Raw genomic sequence first — 22,683 nt, 5'->3', positions numbered from 1 at the left:
TTAGGGATGGAGGAGAAATATAATCAAAATAGGACTACGAGAATGAAGGAAGAAAGAGAAAAAGATAATAAGATATTAAAAGTAATTCAAAAAGATGAACCAGAAATAGGGAAACAAATAGAAGAAATATGTATGGTCGGGAAATACAATAAGACAAGCCCAGGCCAATTAAGGTTAAATTCAGGTCACAAACGACAGCAGAAAATATCTTAGCAAAAACAGGGAAACTAGCAGACAGTGATCAATATAAAAAGGTATGGATAAAAAGAGAAATGAATAAAGAGGCAAGAGAGGATGAGAAAACAAAAAGACTAGAAGCTAATGGAAAATACTAGAAAATAACAGAGTCAGAAAAAGAGAAATTCTATTGGAGAGTAATGAATATGAAAGCGAGGAAATGGTTCATAGCAAAGGAAAACAAAAGTGAAACAGAAAACACAATAGAAGTAGCAGAAAATTTAAAGTGTCTTACACAAATATAGATGGCTTAGTAACAGGCTTGAACGAACTGACAGATTATCTGAAGGAAAAAGTACCGGATATAATGGGAATTGTAGAGACAAAATTGAAAGGTCCACTACCACCCAACAGCGTATGACATGGTGCACATAATTATTGGATTAGACACAGAGGTAAAATGAGGGGGTGGAGTTATGTTCCTGACTAAGAAGGATATAAATGTGAGGAATGTCACATATGGAAAGAATAAAGTAGAGATGATTATGATGAAAGTGGAGGACAGGGATGAGAAGAGCAGGAAGTTTGAAGTAAATTATGTGGCTCCTAAAACGGCCTCGTGGGAAGAGAGAGAACACAAAAGTATGTTAGAAGACACAAGGATAACACTAAATAAGATAATGGAAGATGGAGGAAGAATAGTTATAATGGGTGACTTTAGTTGTAAAGATATCTGCTGGGAAGAGATGACAGTGAAGGGTAGAGACGACCTATGGGGAAATGTACTACTTGATATGATTATAGAACATAAAATGACGCAATGGATACAAGAGAATACTAGGTATAGAAAAGAGGAAGAACCATCGAGACTGGACCTAATAATCACATCAGAAACTGAAATAGTGGACAAGATTGAATATAAGACACCAATAAGAAAAAGTGACTACATATTGGTTGAACTGGAACTAAATGAGGAAAAATACATGAAAAAATGAACAATATAGAAAAAAAATTGATGTATGAACAAACAAATTTTGATAGAATGAGAATTCTTTCAAAAAGAAGACTAGGAAAGAATACACAAGGAGGAAACAGCAGAAGAGAAATGGCATGGTTTGACAAAAATTTATAAAGGAGAGGAAAAGTATGTCCCAAGACAAAAGCAAGAAAAAGAATATGTAAAGTGCTAGTACAACAAAAGATGTAGGGAGTTAAAAGACAAAAGAGATAAAGCTTTGATAAAATGGAAAAAAGACATACGACCTGAAAATGGAAAATATATAGTTATAGAAATGAATATGTAAAAGTATGCAGAGAAGAAAAGAAAAATACAAAAAATATGTCATAGAAAAATGTAAAGATCAACCAAAACTATTTTACAGATTTGTAAACAACAAACCTAAAAACAAACAAGAATTAGAGAAACTACGACAAGGAGGAGTTGAATACACAGAGGAAATACATATGGCAGAAATTATGAACAAGCATTTTAAATCGGTGTTTACAAGGAAGAACATGCAACCTAGAGATATCGAATGGGAGGAGAAAGTCCCCCCCTATGAAAGAGATAGAAGTATCAAGGAATGAAATAATGAAACAATTGAGTAATCTCAATGTCAGAAAATCGCATGGACCAGATGAAATAGCAAACTGGATTTTGAGAGAATGTAGGAATGAACTAACAGACAAAATACATAGTCTAATAAACAGTTCATTGAAAGAAGGAAAAGTTCCACAAGATTGGAAAAGAGCAAATACAATACCAATATATAAAAGGGGAAACATGGAAGACCCTACTAACTATAGACCGGTCTCTCTAACAAGTACGATAGCAAAAATTTGTGAAAGAATTACCAAAAGTATATGGGTAAGGCATTTTGAAAAAAACAACATACTAAATCCAAAATGATTTTGATTCAGACATGGACGATCATGCGTCACACACTTAATGGGAGATGGAATTCAATATTATGATTTGTAGTACAGGGTGGGGTGCGGAAACTTCCCGATTTGAGGATTAAATAATAAACTGTTTACACTTCACAATTCTTTATTCTAATTTTATGCCTGTCAAGCAACATGGGATATTTACTTTTACACGGTTTTAAAAAGAATATATTTTCAATGTCCATCTCCATTGTCAATACACTGATTCAGACGATTTTGGAAGCTTTGGTCTACTCTCTCTAGCATGGTGAGCAAAATATTGGCTATTTCAGTGCGAATGGCATTCTGTAGGTCTTCCAGGGTCTGTGGACGGTCGTTATAAACCAGAAATTTGAGATAACCCCACTGGAAATAATCACAGGGGGCTAAATCAGGCGAGCGCGCTGGCCAGTTTAAGCCTCCTCTCAGGGAAATCAATGCGCTCGCCTGATTTAGCCCCCTGTGATTATTTCCTGTGGTGTTATCTCAAATCCCTGGTTTATAACGACCGTCCGCAGAACCTGGAAGATCTACAGAATGCCATCCGCACTGAAATTGCCAACATACCGCTCACCATGCTAGAGAGAGTAGACCAAAGCTTCCGAAATCGTCTGAATCAGTGTATTGATAATGAAGGTGGACATTGAAAAGATATTGTTTTCAAAACCGTGTAAAAGTAAATCTCCCAAGTTGTGTGACAGACATAAAATTAGAATAAAGAATTGTGAAGTGTAAACAGTTTATTATTTAATCCTCAAATCGGGAAGTTTCCACGCCCCACCCTGTATAATGGAATTTGAAAGAAGCAAAAAAATAAGAATAGTGGGATCATGTAAATTAGGAGAAGAAGAAATAAAAAAGTAGAAAATGAGAAGGACCTGGTAGACATTTTATGAATAATATGTCCAATGAGAAACATACAAATAAAATTTTTGGAGAAATTTATAATTTACTAACAACAAAGTGGCATTGACATACCTGGATGAAGAAATGGTGAAGAACATACTAGTCACTTTGATAAGGCCAAGATTGGAATATGCAGCTACGACGTGGTCATCAAGTGCAAAAAAAAAAAAAAATGTATAACAAAACTTGAAAGAACATAAGGAGCAGTTACAAAATTGGCACCAAAACTCTCAAAACTATCATATGAAGAGAGACTAGCAAAACTTGAGCTACAAACATTAGAGCAAAGAAGAGAGAAAGGAGACTTGATAGACGGGACACCACGAGCATATCTCCCCTTCCCGTAAAATACTAGGTAAAACACACACACACACACAAACACACACACACACACACATTATATATATATCTATATATTATATATATACATACATATATAAATATATATATATATATACATATGTATATATATAAATATATATATATATGTATATATATATATGTTACGTCCATAGACGTAAATTTGTGTTACTGCTTTCATTGTATAAAAATCAGGAGTGGAATAAATAATTTGTATTGTACGTCCGTTAATGTCACGGTATAATTTGTGCATTGTACGTCCGTCAATTAGTGTCACGGTACGATCAGTTGTACAATTTCCCCCCGTCACCGGCATCGACTTTGTCGAGTGTGGGAGAAGTTGTGGGTAGATGGTGTGTGGGGGCCAGCATATCAAGGTCGTCTTCTCTAACTGGCATTAGTCAGAGTCGCCCAATGTGTGGGCTATATGCTGTTAGAGGAAGGGACAAGTCACGTATAATGTCGCAATCCTCCACTTCACCATTGTAATGTCGAACGAGTCAACAGACGTAGGGACCTATGAGAGACGCACAAGTCGGTGAGTGATTGCTTTAGTATGTGATGTCATTTCAACGTCAAATTTGTGATGTGAGTTACGACTCAACGTATTGATTAATACTTCTATATTTTGTTATTAATTGGTATTTATGTATTTTTTGTAATGTTGTACAAATTTTTTGACAATAAAAACATTCTTTTTAGAATGACCTGCAGTCAGCGTCCATTCGGAGCTCCATTTATTCCCTACGTATCATAAGAAGACAATAATTTGCCGACAATACCCTACAGTCATTCGACTTGAGTCACCGTCATGGAGCAGGCCAAGGTGGTGAGACGACAGAGGACAGCAGCGGTCACACGTCACCTGGGAACCTTGTGCCGGTTAATCGCTGAGGAAGATGTAGCCGGCATTACGGACAGACTGGACCGTGTCCGTACATTCTACGATGAATTCGAATCGGCACACGACACTTGCCAAACGCTCCTGGGGAACAATGAAAGTGAATTGGAGGCCAGCGAGTCATGGTACAATGAAACTGAAGAGGAGTACGTAAAGGTGATAAAGGACGCCAGGGCATTCCTTAAGGTAAGGACTCAAAGTGAAATTCCATGTGCGAAGTCCGCGTAGACAGTAAAAATATTGAAAGTGAACGTTTAGACGTCTCACCGGCCGAACTAGTTGGGATCTTAAATGTACCCAAAGTTGAATTAGATGTGTTTGAAGGGAACCCTCTTGAGTATAATCTCTTTATGACAATTTTTGATGAACTCGTAGACAGTAAAGTGAGTGACCCTCAGATCAAATTGACTCGTCTATTACAATACACCAAGGGACCGGCGAAAGCTGCCATAAAAAATTGTGCGTTGGTGGGAAATAGTGCTGGTTACGTACAAGCCCGCGATATATTGAAACGCAGGTTCGGTAATTCTCACCTTGTGTCTCAACAAATTGTTAATGATTTAAAAAATGGTAAGATGGTATCTAAGCCTCAAGAGTTGAGGCAATTGGGTGACGACTTAACAATGGCAGTTGCTACTTTTGGAAAATTAGAATTGTATGAAAGGTTTAACACTCAAGAGTATATCTTAGATATTTTACAGAGGTGTCAGGGATTCGTTCGTAACAAATGGAAACAGAAAGCTCTAAGTCACAAACGAGAAACGGACACATACCCATCTCTCAGTCAATTCGCTGAGTTTATCAATGTCATGGCAGATGAGGCATGTGATCCGGTTTATGGATTGCAATCCACAGGTAAGGGTCAAAATGTGAAGAGCACAAGTTGTAATGTAGCAGCATCCAAGTCTAAATACCCCGTCAAGTTAGGGCGTGCTGGTAGCACATGTGTGGTGTGCGGGGATGGACACAGACTGTTCTACTGTGAGGAATTTAAAGGCATGAAACCTGAATGTCGGTTGGAAGTCGTAAAAAGACACAAGCTGTGTTTCAATTGCTTACTAGGTGGGCACGGGGCTAGCAAATGCTTCAAACAATCCATTTGTTCAGTTCCTGGATGTGGTTTAAAGCATACAAAATTCATCCACGTCTCGGCAAAGGACTCTCGGGGTAATGGGGGCGTAGTTGAAAATTCGGAGTGTCAAGAATCAAGTGTGGTCATGAATGGTTATGTCAATGATGCTCAATCGAAGATCTATCTACCCATTTTACCAGTTGTTGTGGATAATATACTTGAGGTCACGGCGTTGTTAGATAGTGGATCAGACACCACTTTCGTCACGGAAAGGGTGGCCCACTAGTTGGGTCTGGAAGGAGACCTTAAGGAGTACACCATAAGTACTTTAGGGGGGACCAGGGTAGTATCCCTTAGCCTTACGTCACCGGATGGTAGACGAGAGGCCAGTGTTACAAATGTCATGGTCGTCCCAAGAGTGCCTTATAGGCAACCACCTGTCAAAATTGAGATTGATAAATTCCCCTACTTAAGGGCATACCTTTGAATACTAGTCAAGTATCTGAGCCAGACATTTTGATAGGCATGGACAACGCTTGGCTCCTAAAGCCATTGGAGGTCAGAGGGGGCTCAGGCGGGAATAAGCACCAACCTTATGCTACGCGGACCTACTTTGGATGGTCTGTAAATGGCCCAATTGGTACGGGTAAGTCATATAATGTCGGCTCGTGCTTTGCAAGCTCGATCGAAGCAGATATTGAGTGCTTGTGGATGATGGAAAATGAATGTGAAGATAGGGCACCATCTCAGAATGACCAGAAGGTTATCAACCTTTGGGATAAGGAAACACGATACGAAGATGGACATTATGTACTGCCAATACCTTGGCGAGGTGAGCCAAACTTGCCCAATAATCGTGACGTCGCCGAGAGACGATTAAGAAGTTTGCACAAAAGGTTGGTGAAATCCGGCATATTGAATGTATACTCTGAGAATATTTCAGATTTGCTAAAGAAGGGGTATGCAGAGTATGTTCCCGAGGTTGGTTTAAAGAGAGATGACGGTAAAGTGTGGTACCTACCGCATCATGCCGTTACGAGCGAAACCAAACCAGTTAAGGTGAGAGTCGTATTCGACTGTGCTGCTCAAAAGAAAAGAGTCAGTCTGAACAGTCAGTGCCTACAGGGCCCAGACCTGAATAATAAGTTGATTCACGTGTTACTCAGGTTTCGCCAATATCATTACGCCATCACGGCCGACATTGAGGCTATGTATCACCAAGTCAAAATTCCCATTAGCGATAGAGACGCTTTAAGGTTCCTATGGTATGTTAGCGATGAAATAAGAGAGTTAAGAATGACCTCGCATCCCTTTGGCGGAATATGGTGCGCTAGTAGTAGCACCTATGCCTTGCGGAAGGCTGTAGAAGACATGCAACCTTGTCAGGAAGTAAAAGACACGCTACTCCGGTCATTTTACGTTGACGATATGTTGAAGTCCGTAGCGTCACCTGAAGAGACAAATAAGGTAATTGAAGATACTAGAAGTGTCCTCAGACACGGAGGGTTTAACTTAACCAAATTCATGATTAATGACGTCAAATTGCTAGAGAGCATCAATGAGAAAGACAGGGCTAAGGAAGCAAAGGAATTGACATCAAATGTGCATAGCAAAGTGCTTGGGATTAAATGGGACGTCGAGAACGACTGTTTCTTTTTCGTTAGTAAGGGTGTTCAAACACAGAATGTGACTAGACGAGTTATGTTGAGTCAACTTGCTTCGACTTACGATCCTTTAGGTTTAGTTTTGCCAATCATTGTTCCAGCCAAGATTTTGTTCCAGGAGGCGACTAGGCTTAAGATTTCTTGGGACGAAAATATTCCTATATCTTTGTGTCAGAAGTGGTTGAAATGGATAGCTTCACTATATGAAATCTCGAGACTTCGCTTCCCTAGATGTGTTTTGCCTTTAAAGTGGAATGGTTGTACTTCAGAATTACATCATTTTTGTGATGCAAGTGAGGTTGCATTTGGTGCTTGCACGAATATCAGGACAATCGATCAAAAAGTTATGGAAGTCTTGATATCTGACCTTTATAGGTCAGATATCAAGACTTCCATAACTTTTTGTATTTACAGTTTAATGTACATAAAAAAAACATACTGACAGTATTCTATATAATTCCACCATCTACATCTTATCAAATTTGGCAAAAAACAGTTTTGTCTTCATTTCATTGCGTCGTCTGCTATTCGAAACATTCCGCCCGTGCGCTTCGGGAAAGGTTCGGGGAATTCCGCGTTCGTGACGTCACAGTTGCCAAACAAACAATATTGTTATTCTGAATATCTACAGTAGACTTCGGAAAAGTGGTATGCGAGGCGCAATTAAAAGTGAATTTTCTGAATAAATTCTTCTGTAATAGGTAAAAACTTTATTTGTATGCTTTTAATAAGTACTTTTTCGATGATTTTTAGTGAATGGTATATCTGTTGATATCTGACCTTTAAACTGACTGTTGATGTGCTCTGGAGATACACAGGCAGGCTTACTGCTTAGAGTTTATCCAGTGCGGAGAATAAACGATAATTCTTGCAGAGAGAATGAGTGAAGAAAGACTAATAAAAGAGATATGGAAGGCAGATGTGGAGGGAGTGAATATGAGGGGATGTCCTAGGATGAGGTGGATGGATAGGGTGAAGGGGGCTTTGGGGAAGAGGGGAATGTCTGTTAAGGAAGGACGGGAGAGGACAGAAGACAGGGGTGAATGGAGAATGGTTGTATATGGATGATGTTGTGATGCATGATGTGGAATGGGCGGGGGGATGGGTGGTGTGGTAGTATATGTGAGCACAATTTGACGCAGCCAGAAGGGATTTCTCCCCGTCTTCTCCTTTTATGCAATGGGGGACGGAGAGGGGGGGTCGCCGATTTAATGAAGCGGCCTTGCTGTGGATGTGCTGTGTCATGCGACACTGCTTCTGACCTAGGGCAGTGGACAAGGTGCAGGGATGACCCGTCATCCAGGAGGTGCTAAGATGAGAGGTAGGGTGGAGGGGTGTGGAGTGTATTCAGGGATGGAATGGGTGGGAATGATTTTATGCCTTTTCCTTTTTGGCTACCTCCCTTGTAAGGGGGAAAAAGCCTTGGTATATGTATGTGTGTTTGTGTATATATATATATATATATATATATATATACATATATATATATATACATATATATATATATATAATTACTTATATACATATATATACATATATATATATATATATATATAATTACTTATATACATATATATATATATATATATATATATTATAAAGTAGTAGCCACTGTCTGTCTGTCTTTTTGTTTGATCACGAACTCCTAGAGTTTTGCAGATAAACCCCCAAAACCATATATATTCTGATACCCTATCCCTCCAGGTACTTGGATAACTATATTTCATTAAAAATATATTGGTTAGGGTTAAGGGTTAAAGTTAGGTGGTTTGTTGTTAGGCGAGTGATTATTCACGAACTACTCCCAGGTTTTCGCAGATAGACCCCTATAACCATATATATTCTGAAACCTTATAACCAAAGATACTTGGAAAACTATCTTCCATTTGTGTGTCTGTCTGTTTGTTTGTTTATTTGTTTGTTCAGGAACTCTTAGGGTTTTGCATATAGACCCCTATAACCATATATATTCTGATGCCCTGTCACTTCAGGTGCTTGGATAACTGTTTCTTTTTCAAAAAATATATATATTTTGGTTAGGGTTAAGGGTTAAAGTTAGGTGGGGTATGGTTAGGTTAGAGATTATTCACGAACTCCTCCTAGGTTTTTGCAGATAAACCCCTATAACTATATATATTCTGAAACCTTATAACCTAAGGTACTTGGATTACTATTTTTCATTTGTCCGTTAAATTGTTTGTTTGTTTGTTCACAAACTCATTCTAGGGTTTTGCAGATAGACCCCCCATAACCGTATACATTCTGATGCCCTATCACTACAGGTACTTGGATAACTATGTTTCATTTAAAAATACATATTTTGGTCAGGGATAAGGGTTAAAGTTAGGTGGGGTATGGTTAGGATAGGGATGATTCACGAACTCGCAGCAACGCGAGGGAAATTTGGCTAGTATATATATTATATATTATATATATATATATATATACATATATATATATATTATATATATATATACATATATATGCATATATATATATATACATATATACATACAACCTGTCCACTGCCCTGGGTCAGAAGTAGTGTCACAAGACACACCACATCAAGGCTGCTTCATAAATTCGGCGACCCCCTCTCCGTCCCCTCGTGCAGAAAAGGAGAAGACGGGGAGAAATCCCAACGGGCTGCGTCAATTTATTTCTCATGCATACTCCTTCACCCCCCATCCCCCACCCACTCTCCCTCATGCATCACAGCATCATCCATATACAACCCTTCTCAATTCACCCCTATCTTCCGTCCTCTCCCGTCCTTCATCAACAGACATTCCTCTCTTTTGTAATGCCCCTTTCACCCCATCCATCTATCTCATTCCAGGATGCCCCCTCATATTCACTCCTTCCACCTCTGCCTTCCACACTTCTTTTACTAATCTTTCTTCACTCATTCTTTCCACGTGTCCAAACCATCCCAATATTATTTCATCAACCCATTCTCCCAGCTCTCTTTCCACCCCTGTTCTCCTCCTCACCTCCTTATTTCTCACTCTATCTAGCCTAGTAACCCCTATCATATTTCTCAGATATTTCATCTCAAACACATTCAACCTCTTTCTCTCTTCCTCTCTTATGTTCCATATTTCTGCCCCGTACAATGCTGTTGGCACAATCAACCCTTCATATAACCTCCCCTTAGCATCCACTCCCAGATGTCTACTTCTCATTACACTTTTTAATCCACCAATACATTTACTCGCTTCTCTCAATCTACATTCTACCTCCAACCCCACTCCTCCATTTCCTGCCACATTCGCACCCAAGTATCTAAAACTATCCACCTCCTCCAGTCTCTCACCCTTAATGCTCACTTCCAGCCTGCTGTCACTCTTTTTTCTTGTGATCTCATCACCTTACTTTTGCCCACATTTATCTTCAGCTTCCTTCTTTAACACACTTTCCCAAACTCTGTCACTAACTTCCTCAATTCCTCCTCTGATCCTGCTACATGCGCAGTGTCGTCAGCAAACAACAACTGGCTTATTTCCCACTTTTCTCCATATATACATATAAATCATCATTATCGTCCTCGTGCTCGTCCTCGTTCTCATGCTCGTCCTCGTCCTCGTCCTCATGCTCGTCCTCGTCCACACTCATTTTTATCCCTTTACATTTTTTCTTTCATGCCTACCCCTCCTGACGTTCACATTCCTCTTTACATTCCCCGCACATTCCCTCCATATCCTTTCACATACTTGTGCCATCTATGATTTATGCTCAACTGTCCTTTTGTTCAAATTTCTGCCTTACAATATTTTTCTCGTGAAGTTTCCTTCTCATTCCCTCTTCTCTCTCCTACTGATCTATACCATATTCATAGTATCCCTGCCCCTATTCCTCCCATGTGGTAAATAGGTAACGAGAAAGTTTGAAAGAAGAAAGTTTTCCAGAGACGAAACTGAATTTTTCGATTTAACATTTATTTCTCGTTTGATGGTTCCTGGATATGACGTCAAATTTTATCCAGAAGAAAACACTTCTCTGCAATGATGTCTGACTACCCAATCACCATCTAGCCTTCTGCCATCCACCATAAACTCGATACTACTGCTCTCGCCCTGGTCCCTTCTTACTGTCACCCATCAGCTTTACTGTGACCTCATTCATCATACCCTTTTCTTCTAGTTTTACGTTTTCTTGTCCCTTCTTCTCTTGGTTCCTCCTTTCTAATCATCGTAAGCTTTTTGACATCCTCAGATTCTCCCTTCCTCCCCTCTTTCTCTATTCAACTTTCTCCTCCTCCAACCTCTTTCTTCATTCTCCCTATTTTTATCTCTTCTCCTTCAATTCATTTCCTCTTCCTGTTTTCTTTCTTCCTCTATTCTTTTTCTTCATTCTCCTTTCTCCTATTTTGTTTCTATCTTAATTCCCTCCTCCTTTCCTTCTTCAAATCTTTATCATTCGCCATCTAATCTTCCATTTTACTCTTCCATTTCAATCTCCTCCTCTTAAGTATTTCTTGTTTATCCCAAGTTATCTTTCTTCTTTGCTTGAACACGGTTTCTCTGCATTTTGCTGTCTAAAGTTTGTCATCTCTTCTTACACTCTACTTTCTTTTTCTTCTTATCTAGGTTTATTTACAAATAATTTAAACTGTTTGTATACATATACTACCTGAATTTCCAGTCCTGCTCCTTACTTCATCTTTCTCTATTACTCTCTTTCTCATTCCTTTCTCTCTCTCCTTTCTCTCTCTCCTTTCTCTCTCTCTCTCTCTCTCCCATTAATTTATTTTTGTTCTTCAATATATAATTTTATTTTTACCTTCCTTTCATTTTTTCTTCCTACTTCCACTATGCCTTGCTCTACAGTGTATCTCTCATGGCCTCTCTCCATTTCCTGTCCTTTATTGGCGAGTACTATTCGAGAAGAGCCTTTGTAGTTCTGTGTTCCTTTGCTGGTTGCCAACCGACATTGATTCTGTGTAACTGCCATTTACTGTCGTTAATAGACTTCAGCCATTTATGAAATAAACTAGACACTATGAATATACTGATTCACTTGTTATCCCTAGTCATTTTAATGTATCGTCAAAATATACAAACTATTAGTATACTGCTCTTAGAGTGAGTAAATATCAGTATAACTAGATATATTTAGTTAAATCTATTTCTCTTTGAATAACCAAAAGGCTTTTTTCACTACTATGAATAGGCTCATTATCAACTTTACAAAGAACACTATTAGTGTATATTCAAGGCTCAATAGATATAGTCTCTCTGTCTGTCTGTCTGTCTGTCTCTGCCTCTGTCTACCTCCCTCTCTCCCTCTCTCTCTATGTCTATCTATCTTTCATATTAAGAAACAAGTCTTGAATTCGAACAGATTAGTTCCAGATTCATTTGGTGTGAATTTTAGAAGAAAAAAAAAGCCAAACACTACTTACGTAGAATTCACACCAGTACACAAATAACTTTTTGGTAAATGGTGTTCAACCAGTAAAAGTAGCACTGTAGAATGTTTGCGAGAATTAAGTGATATCATAATTAGATGATCAACTAGGCTCAGATTTGACTTTATTTAGACATACATGCAGATACCAACGTATTTTCCCCCCTTACAAGGGAAATAGCCAAAAACAAATGCATAAAATCCACTAACCCCCCCACTCCATCCCCACATACTCCACTCCCACTTACCCCAACCCTCCCTTGTATCTTGACTCCTCCTGGATGACGGGTCATCCCTGCATCTCGACCACTCCCCTGGGTCAGAATCAATGTAGCAAGACACAGAAAACAGCGAACATCATATTTCATTCAAAGCTGTCATAATGGCTAACAAATGTACCCTCGTTCATCCAACAAAGTATAAATTAGGAGAAAGGCTCCACTAGTAATACTAAGGTTACTCACACACAGCCCTCTGAATTTCAGCCTACAGGCCCTATAAAAATTCACACGCCAACGGTATCAAGGAGGTATGACCATGGTGCAACCTTTTCCACACAACTCACACATAACTCATTACCAATATTCTTATATGAATTCAACTTTAGCTAACAACACTGAAAATACCCCAACCAAGTAAAATTTTTATTTTCTCCAACAACGCTTTCTACAGACAATACTTCTCCTCCCAAAGCTCCGTTATTATATAATGTAACAATGTAGACTTAGGTAAGGGAATAGAAATACATTCTTGGGTGTGTAATACTTTATTCGCAACCATTTTCTCGGGTTTTAGCATACCATTTATAATTTTGTATTTGTTTGGTAATTTTACCAGTATTTGGTTTATAGGTGCTATTTTATGCAATCAGACATCTTGTAAACATTTTTATTTCCTCTTGCATGTTTGCTCGATCATTTCCAGATTCTTACATAATCCTGTCTATCGTGACTGTCCCCTCTCTGGCATGCCCTTTGATTCCTTGTTAATTGAATTTATTGATTTTATTGTCCTAACCTTCTTTGGTGAGACTAAGTTCACATTTTCTATAGCTTCTCTATTCTTTTCAGCCCATTATTTTAAAATTTCTCTTCGTTGTGCAGTTATCAACACACTTTAATTCCCATTTCTGATTAGAACGGAGACTTTTCTCTCATTTCAATTGTTATTTCGATACTTTCCCCAAGAAAAAAATCCTTGTTTCGTAAATCTATTATCTTATTCACTTTACTGCATTTCTTGGCTATCCTGGCTTTCTCCTGTACATTTTCCTCAGGTTCTTTTCTTTCTCTTCCAAAATGAAGTTAGTTTCACGACTCCAAAGGTCTTGATGATATCCCCTCTATGTTCTCTTCTCTCTTATCCTCCGTCAACCGCCTTTCCCGACACCGACCCCAACTCCTTATCCTGATTCCCTTCTCCATTCTATTCCATTCTCTTCTCACTTTCTCTCACATTTTACACTGTTCTTACTTTCGTCTAGGATCTAGCCTTGACAGACCAGCTTTACAGAGGCTGTCTCGACCTTTGAACGTGGTTGTATCCCTTTGGATATTCTTGAATTGGTCAGTACATTTCCAAGTGCCTTTTGTTTGTTTCCTTTGCCTGTTTCTCTCTCTCTCTCTCTCTCTCTCTCTCTCTCTCTCTCTCTCTCTCTCTCTCTCTCTCTCTATCTCTATCTCTATCTGTCTCTCTCTCTCCTCTCTGACTCACCCCTGTATTTTGTTTTTTCATTTTGTTTGTTTATCTTTCGTCAACGATTATTCTCTGCAATATTATTTCAGTCAATGTTTCTCTGCTTCTGCGCTCCTATTTCTGCATCTTCATTTTCTTACCGAGTTCCTTCCCACTGTATTCGCTTTATGAATAAGATTATATTCCTTTCATATCTTTTGAACTCATGCCAGGTTTTTTGACAGGTTTTCTTCGTCATTTCTTTCTTCTTTTCCTTGTGGTGAAATCAGTGTTTCTTATCACATTTTTTTGTATTCCTTTTACATTTCCCGCTCCCTATTTCTAGCCAGAAATGTTTTCCTTGCCAATATAGTTGTCCCTTTTTCTCTCTTTCATCCTTTGCATCCTTTGAACTACCTATCACAGATATATTTTGCCTCCTGTGATAGTTGTGCGTTGGTGGCGTAATAGGAAGCGTGCTTGTCTCACGTTCGCTTAGTTGTGGGTTCAAATCCCGCACTTCCCTCCAGTGCTCATCAGTGACTGTTACCTGCTCTAACAGTCCAAACGTATAGGGCAAATGTGACGGTTTCTGCCGCAGTTGTGCGCCTCCTGTTGTAGACCTCTCACCTCACTTATGGTGGTTAAAAGGCGGGATGCTAAAACTACACAATGAGATTTATCTAACAATATTCACCCTTAGGCTTGAGGCTACCCCTAAGGCTAGTATGAATATTTTAACCACTTCGGAAAATTGGCTCCTTTGGTTAAATAAAACTGCTTCTTCTTCGGTAAATAAACATTTGTAAACGGCGTCACTTTGCTAATGAAAGCTAATGTCGATTATGGAACACATGACAAATGACTTCCTCGCATATGAGCTCTTTTTTTTTTTTTTTTTTTTTTTTTTTGCGAGATCAAAGTAAGAGTTCTTTAAAGACCTTTACCATATACCCTGCCGGTCATGTTACTGTCTGTGTCAACCAATCTAAACTTTTCCTTACGTAAGTCTTGCATCTTTAATCGAGGCCATGAAGTAGTGAGGAAGGCTCTTTTGGACAGAGTAATATTTTGGAAGCAGCCATAATAGATACGATCCGTCACTAGCGATAAAGCTAAGAAACTTTACTAAAATAGTCTCTTTCTTTTAGTCGTCCTTGTGAAAAAAATCCATACTTTACTCCTGGCACATGTCTCCTTGTCTACTCAGCAATTTGTAATAACTTAATTTCTGATTGCGTCAAAACTCATCCCAGATATCTCCCCAGCTCCGTCACTTTTCTCTTCACCGCCTTTAACCCTTCCTCTTCACCGTCGACCTCATCTTGCAGTGCCGACAATATCCCTCCAGAATTGGGGATCACTTGTCCAATCTGAAGGCAATTTAGCGTCGATCATCCGCCTTGCCTGGCCAATTACCCCTTTGCTTTACCGCAATCTATAATAATGTGGACACGGTTGATTAAATTTAAATCTTGTGTGCTCTGCCAAGTCGAGTTTGCTGACAGACCCAAATATCTGGCAAACAAATGCAAACATCTAATGAATGTGTATGCATATTAACCAGCTCACTATTAATTGATCTTGACGACTTGATGTTTTTATTAAGTTTCAGCCAGTTGATTTTATTCAACCGAAGGAAACATCTTACGCAGAGGAGTAAAATATATATGTGACCAAGCAAGCGCACATTATTTTTTCTCTTGATCATAAAATGTTAGTACAGAGCATTTTAAGTAGCATTAAAATAAATTATTTACGTAAACAAGTCACCAGTAAGAGTATCATTAGAGAAGCTTTCAAACAGCGGAGGTTGAAAATAGGATCTATAATTGCAAAGTTTTTACGAGTAAACTCGCCCCAGATACTGTTTTCATTATACATTTTGGCACTTACGTTTTACGTGTTTTGAAACACTTATCAAGAGAATTAACTAAGAAAGTAACTAAGAAATTAAGTAAAAGTCAGCATAATGTGTGTACAGTTCCATGTCCTCTTTCTGTTCGAATAATATCTTCTCATACAAAAGAATAGTGAAGGCAATGCGTAAGCTTCTCCACTTCAACGATTTGATTTAGGCGGTCATTATCACCTCAAAGGCTCACGTTAATACTTTTGGTACAAAATAGCTTTGAAAGGTTATGGGGTACCAGTCATGCAAGAACAATATTGATACCTATTTTTGGGCATAGTGTCATAGCATTCCACTAATAACTCTTTCAGTGTAGTGATGTAATTAGTAGACTTTTTTCTAGTATCCCAGAGACATTAATCATTCAAGGCTTTGTTTACAGGTTATCTTGGCGCAAGTTGGCCGTTTGACTAGTCCCTTGGCAGTCGCTCTATCAGAACCTTCTGTGCTGTTCTGTCAAGGGCCATTGATTGCAATTTCTCAAAGTCCTCTTCCTCTCTTTGAGTTATTTCTTTAATTTGATTTTCCTGTCGTTTTCTGGGTCTGTTGGCAGGTTTTCTTCTTCAGGTTTCATTCGTGCATTCTTTTCATGTATATCGGGTCTAAAATTTGTATTGTCTAAACATTCTTTGTTGATTTCTGTCTGAATTTTACATAGAATGACCACCTTTTTTCCTCTCTTTTTATGCTGTACCTAGTCAGGCCGTGAAGAGAGTTAATACTGCGAAAGTCCATAAGGCCTACACTAGGCAGTTCCATGTCCATTACCACCTATCATCACTATCCATAAAGTTATCTAATCTCCTCATGAAACAAACGATAGTTTCAGGGCTCACTACATGGTTACTAAGAACAGAAGAACATAAGAATGGGGAAATTCCATTTATGTCTACTCTTCAGTTCATTCTAATTGTACGGTATTAAATATCTATATTTATAAAGGGCCTTTGGTATTAAATATCTATATTTATAAAGGGCCTTTGGTATTAAATATCTATATTTATAAAGGGCTTTTGGTATTAAATATTTATATTCATAAAGGGCCTTTTCCCAAACGAAGGCGCACACCGACCCTCATTCATTCTACTCCCATCCTCCACCCAGTATTTTCCTTTCATCTTGTCTCCTCGTAGATGAAGAGTCATTCCTATCTTTTGCCCACTGCCCGGGTCAGAAGTATATGAAGTACATCTCACGTATCCCGTTGATGTATGATCAACAAGAAAATACTAGTTAGTAACAAAATGAGATCAGTATATCTCACAATCGAATACTGGTACGTGGCTCACCCACCATGTACTTATCATACCCATACAATCCTTAATGCAAAAGAGTCCTGAAACTAAAGGCCGACGGGGCTTCGGCTGAACGTTGCTGCAAAGGTTAAACCGTATTTTTCTAGACACGATAGGGATGAATCGGGTGTTTGACTGTGATATCGACTAAAATGAAACACTACCGGACACAGGAGAAGCTGGAGTAGTGCTATTGCCGTGAAGTGAACTATAAGAATCGCTATCACAAAATCAACGAAAAGTACAACCGGCGATGACGGTAAGAATAACATGGACGACAGTAAACATCCAGCTGTGTATAATATTAATGATAATACTAATTAAATTATCGGCAACAAAGTTGGTTAATAAAGGTAATGAAATTCTCTAATAAATCTTCGTAATATAGACATATAGCAATATCTGTTAGTAAACCACAACTACGTGTAAATTATGCGGATACGGTCCTCATTAATTTTCCTAACATTAATTATTCACCATTAGAGATAGCATGGGTATTAACAAATAATTCCTGTAACCGTAGGCTGTAACTTTTTATTTCTTCTTTATATTTATTCTCGTGAAGGTGAAGTGTCATTATACTTTTCCATCCAATCCTTTTCTATTTACTTTATGGCCTCAGCGCTGGAAGCCATATAATATATTAATCCTTATCTACAATTTTTACAAAGGCTAGATTTTTCAACTTTCTAGGATTGTTATCAATATTATAATACCTACTTTGCCACCGCTTCCTTGTGCTGAGAAAACATTTACTGTATGTATCCCTTTAGCTTTCTCATTCTCTCTGAAGTACAATATATATCTCTTGCTCAGAACAAGGAATGTTTATATGTGATCTAAAGTCAAATGAAAAGCGGGCACACAAAGGAGAAAATAAAGTTGTACGAAAATACGTCCTTCTATACAATCTTTCATACAGCATTCTTTTCCTTGATAGTGGGATCTACAATTCATCTTACCAATATACGTAAACAAATAACTCTCTTGGATATTTTCTAGGTTAAAATGATTGGTGTATAGACGTAGCTAGTGGTACGTTGTCGTAATTTCTAATTCACTTTATATGACAAATTATTATTTATAAATTTGCTCTGCCGGATGCCTTAGGCTTCAGTTGGCTTCAAATGAAGCTTATAAACAAACTGCGAAGATGCCCGTCCCCACTAAATCATTTAAACTGGGAATGAGAATAGGCAGTAATTGAAGAAGCAGTTTCGTGTTGGGACCCCCATGACTTAATTATTGCCCAACTCCTCAAAAACAAATGTCCCACAAGTAAATTCAAATTTGGGTGAAGAATGTTCAAAGATGTCGAGTGAACCCTGTGAGCAACTTCTGTAAAATTATTTAGAGGGCCTATTTGGACTAACCCAAAGAAATCCTCTGGGTATTTACTTCTTTAGGACCACTTACTTGCATGTGTCAGCCACAACGAGAAACCATTTGTCTTAGTTTTCTTTCCCACTGAAAACAATGATTTAACTCCCCTTACTATAGACCTTTATTGAAGAGTTTATGCTATATGGATGAATAATTACAACGGTGGCAGATAAAATAAAAAGGAAAAAATTCCTTTTGGTACGGAAGCAATTAGGAAGAAAATCGGAAATATTCAAAGGGCTTTATCAATCTATATTTCCATATAGTTAGAATTTCTAATCTCACCACTTCTGTTACATCCTCGATAACTATGATATCTAAAACAGAATAGAAAAAAATAATATCTGATGAATTTGTAAGTCCGCCTACTGCATTGATGGTAGTAAATCACACTCAAAGGGAAAGAATATATGGCACCATAAGTCAATTGGTTATGGAAGTGTTATAACAGTGATAAATTTCATGTAATGGAGAAAATGGAGAAAATGTAGAAAAAGGGAAGGAAGAGATGGGTGGTCAGTGTCCGGTTAGCTCGAAAGTGTATCATCTTGTGGTACCAGACCCTTTAAAACATTATGTTTCTTCATTTTGTTTTAATTAACGGGGTTTTATTTTTCGAAGAGAGGCATTCTCAGGGATTCTCATTTAAATGTTTACATATGTTAAATGTATATGCATGTGTGTGTATGTGTACATATTAATTGTATCTATACATATGTATGTATATACTATATGAATATATTCATATATATATATATATATATATATATATATATATATATACATACATACACATATACATACGTATATAAATATATATATATACATATATATATACATATACATATACATATACATATTTATATATATACACACATACATGTACATATACATATTTATATATATACACACATACATATACATATACATATTTATATATATACACACATACATATACATATACATATTTATATATATACACACATATACATATACATATTTATATATATACACACATATACATATACACACATATACATATACATATACATATTTATATATATACACGCATATACATATACATATTTATATATATACACACATATACATATACATATTTATATATATACACACATATACATATATACATATATATATATATATATATATACATACACACATATACATATATACATATATATATACATACATATATACATACATATATATACATACATATACACATATATACATACATATACACACATATATATACATACATATACATACATATATATACATATATATACATACATATATATACATACATATATATACATACATATATATACATATATATACATATATATACACATATATATACATATATATACATATCATATGTACATATATACATACACACATGTACATATACATACACACATGTACATATACATACACACATGTACATATACATACACACATGTACATATACATACACACATGTACATATATACATACACACATGTACATATATACATACACACATGTACATATACATACACACATGTACATATATACATACACACATATATATATATATATATATATACATATATGCATACATACGAACTCACACGTCGGACTGACAGCTAAGATTAGAACAAAAAAAAAAAACGCAATTTTCGTGGATTACAGCGACGAGGGAGTACCTGTGTTGTAATAGTAGGGAGGGGGGAAAGCTCGTGGTGTAGTAGGCAGGATGGATGCCATGCAGAATGTCTGATGAAAGGAGGTACAGTTATGTAGGAGAGAGGCCAAACGCAGAGTATGGGATCCATTATATTTGACATTTCGCCCAGCAGGGCTTTTTCAGAAATAACACAGTTGAGAAACATTTTACTTCTTATATAGCCCGAGTTTGCGGGGAGAAACAAACATAAAAATGGTGTACACACAATTTGCGCAATTTGCTTGTTACTTGGTTACTAAAATTGCCAATGTTTTATTTATTGCAAAAAATCCACTGTTCTGATTTATATTATCAATGAGGGATATAAACGCAGATTCAAAACATCTACGTTTCATTGTATGGTTTTTCATATTTTATAATCTTGGTATTATTCCAGTCAGCATTGTGGCCTGTATCGAATCTATGTTTAACAATGGTATTATTCATATTGTATATTTTGATATCATATCTATGTTCTAATATTCTCTTATCACTACCACGGAAACTTTCACCAATGTAGACCTTTTCACAACCTAGACATGACACACAGTAAATAACTGCTTGACGAATATTTTCCCTGCTCTTATTTCGGCTTTTGATAAAATTGCCAACTGTTACCAAGCTAGTTTTAACAACATTAGCACCAGCCTTGTTTAATAATGGGGAAATATTGTCTGCAACTGAAGTATTAGGTAATATGATCCCCTTTGCACATTCTTCTTTTATTTTTCCTACTCTTTTGTGAATAATTCCAGCTTTCCTCTTGGTTTTTAGGATAAAATAAGGAGGGTATTTTAGTTCAGTAAATGCGTTAAATTTTTTTTATTAAATTCTTCATCCAAATACTCCTCTGAACATATTCTTAAGCCTCGAAGATAAAAACCTATGATAATTTCCATTTTGGTTTTCTTATCCGTAGTAGAGTAAAAATGTACATAATCATTATTATTTGTCTTTTTTTCTAAAAACTTTAAACTCTATATTGTTTCCGTCTCTTATTAAAAGGGTATCAAGATAGGGCAACATGTTGTTAGTTTCATATTCTACGGTAAACTTTTTACTATCTTCTACATGATTTAACTGATTTAAAATCCTACTCAAATCTAACATACGAGGAGCTATTATAAGTACATTGTCGACGTATCTAAGCCAAACTAACTCTCTTGGGACAATGTTGCTAAAACTGGTATTTTCTAAATGTTCTAGAAACAAGTTTGCCAGCACTGGGCTTAGTGGGGAACCCATTGGTTATCCTGCTGTCTGTCTGTAATGATTATGACTAAAAGTAAAAAAAAACCAGTTTGAAATACAAAGGTTCACTAGTCTGATAAAATTACAAATAGGTACAGGTAACTCATCATGTACAGACAATACATTGGTTAACATCTCAATGGCTTTTTTATTTAGTACATTGGAAAATAACGATACTATATCTGCTTATTTTTCATACTTATATTTTTAATCCTATTAATAAGATCACCAGAATGTTTAAGATTTTTACCACTAATGGTGCCTACTTTGCCAGAGATTGTTTTGGCTGATTTTCTTGCTAGTTGTAGTAAACTACCTACACCAGAAACAATTGGACGAAGTGGTACGTTTGGTTTGTGTAGTTTGGGAAGACCATATATGTATGCTGGGAAATGGACTTTTGGTAGAAGGTGTAACATACTTTTCCCTCCAGGAGCATTGGAATGAATGTTTCTAGCACATTTAATTGCTTTCTTCATATTATTTTTTGTAAATAGTCTACTAATCATTTCATATATATATTTGTGTCCTTAAGCGAAGTTTCCATTTTTGTGTTGTATGTAGATTTGTCTAATATAACTATACCGCCAACCTTGTCTGCAGACGAAATGTATATGTGGTCATCTGAGGCCAGCTTTTTCAGGGCCTCTATGTATCTTTTGGGAATGACAGGTTCTTTAATTTCAATGACGCTAACAATACACCTTGTATAAAACCACGATCAAATTCAGAATTTTTATAACTATAGTTTTTCACAGTTAAATCAATATTTCTGTCACTTTTTTTTCTACACCAGTTGCAAATTTTAATCCTAGACAAGCTTCAATTTCACACTCACTAAACTGTATGCTCGAAAGATTTTGTATAAGGTTACTTTTCCCGGCGTTTTTCCATTTGCTGTGGGCAATCAACCGATTTGGTTTTTCCACCAGTCTTACTTTTTGACGTTCGTTGTATGTACTTACAACCTGACGAATGTGGCGTCCCTCTCTCTAGTCCAGGATTTCACGGGCTTTTTGGG

At 37.0% G+C, this 22,683-nt stretch overlaps 2 protein-coding genes across 2 annotated transcripts; both read left to right on the top strand.

Annotated features, from left to right (window-relative positions):
* The first annotated feature begins 4,180 nt into the window (after positions 1-4,180).
* On the top strand, positions 4,181-5,628 carry LOC143026852 (uncharacterized). Its single transcript, XM_076187633.1, has 2 exons — positions 4,181-4,370; positions 4,490-5,628. The coding sequence occupies exons 1-2, from the start codon at positions 4,181-4,183 to the stop codon at positions 5,626-5,628; spliced, it is 1,329 nt and encodes a 442-aa protein (XP_076043748.1).
* Positions 5,629-5,867: 239 nt separating this feature from the next.
* On the top strand, positions 5,868-22,375 carry LOC143026850 (uncharacterized). The gene is made up of 2 exons (XM_076187632.1): positions 5,868-7,299; positions 22,266-22,375. The coding sequence occupies exons 1-2, from the start codon at positions 5,868-5,870 to the stop codon at positions 22,373-22,375; spliced, it is 1,542 nt and encodes a 513-aa protein (XP_076043747.1).
* Positions 22,376-22,683: the final 308 nt, after the last annotated feature.

This window comes from Oratosquilla oratoria, chromosome 7 (genome assembly GCF_046742065.1).
Source record: "Oratosquilla oratoria isolate Oo_2021 chromosome 7, ASM4674206v1, whole genome shotgun sequence".
NCBI lineage: Eukaryota > Metazoa > Arthropoda > Malacostraca > Stomatopoda > Squillidae > Oratosquilla > Oratosquilla oratoria.
Note: the sequence above shows the minus strand (reverse complement) of the source record. Positions and strands in the feature narration are given on the sequence as shown.

What these genes read in the sequence shown, in the direction of transcription:
- LOC143026852 (XM_076187633.1), top strand. Translation starts at nt 4,181, where the DNA reads ATGGAGCAGGCCAAGGTGGTGAGACGACAGAGGACAGCAGCGGTCACA. An exon ending in GCTCCTGGGGAACAATGAAA is followed by an intron (nt 4,371 to 4,489) that starts GTGAATTGGAGG and finishes CCATGTGCGAAG; the next exon opens with TCCGCGTAGACAGTAAAAAT.
- LOC143026850 (XM_076187632.1), top strand. Translation starts at nt 5,868, where the DNA reads ATGGACAACGCTTGGCTCCTAAAGCCATTGGAGGTCAGAGGGGGCTCA. An exon ending in ACATCATTTTTGTGATGCAA is followed by an intron (nt 7,300 to 22,265) that starts GTGAGGTTGCAT and finishes CCTTGTCTGCAG; the next exon opens with ACGAAATGTATATGTGGTCA.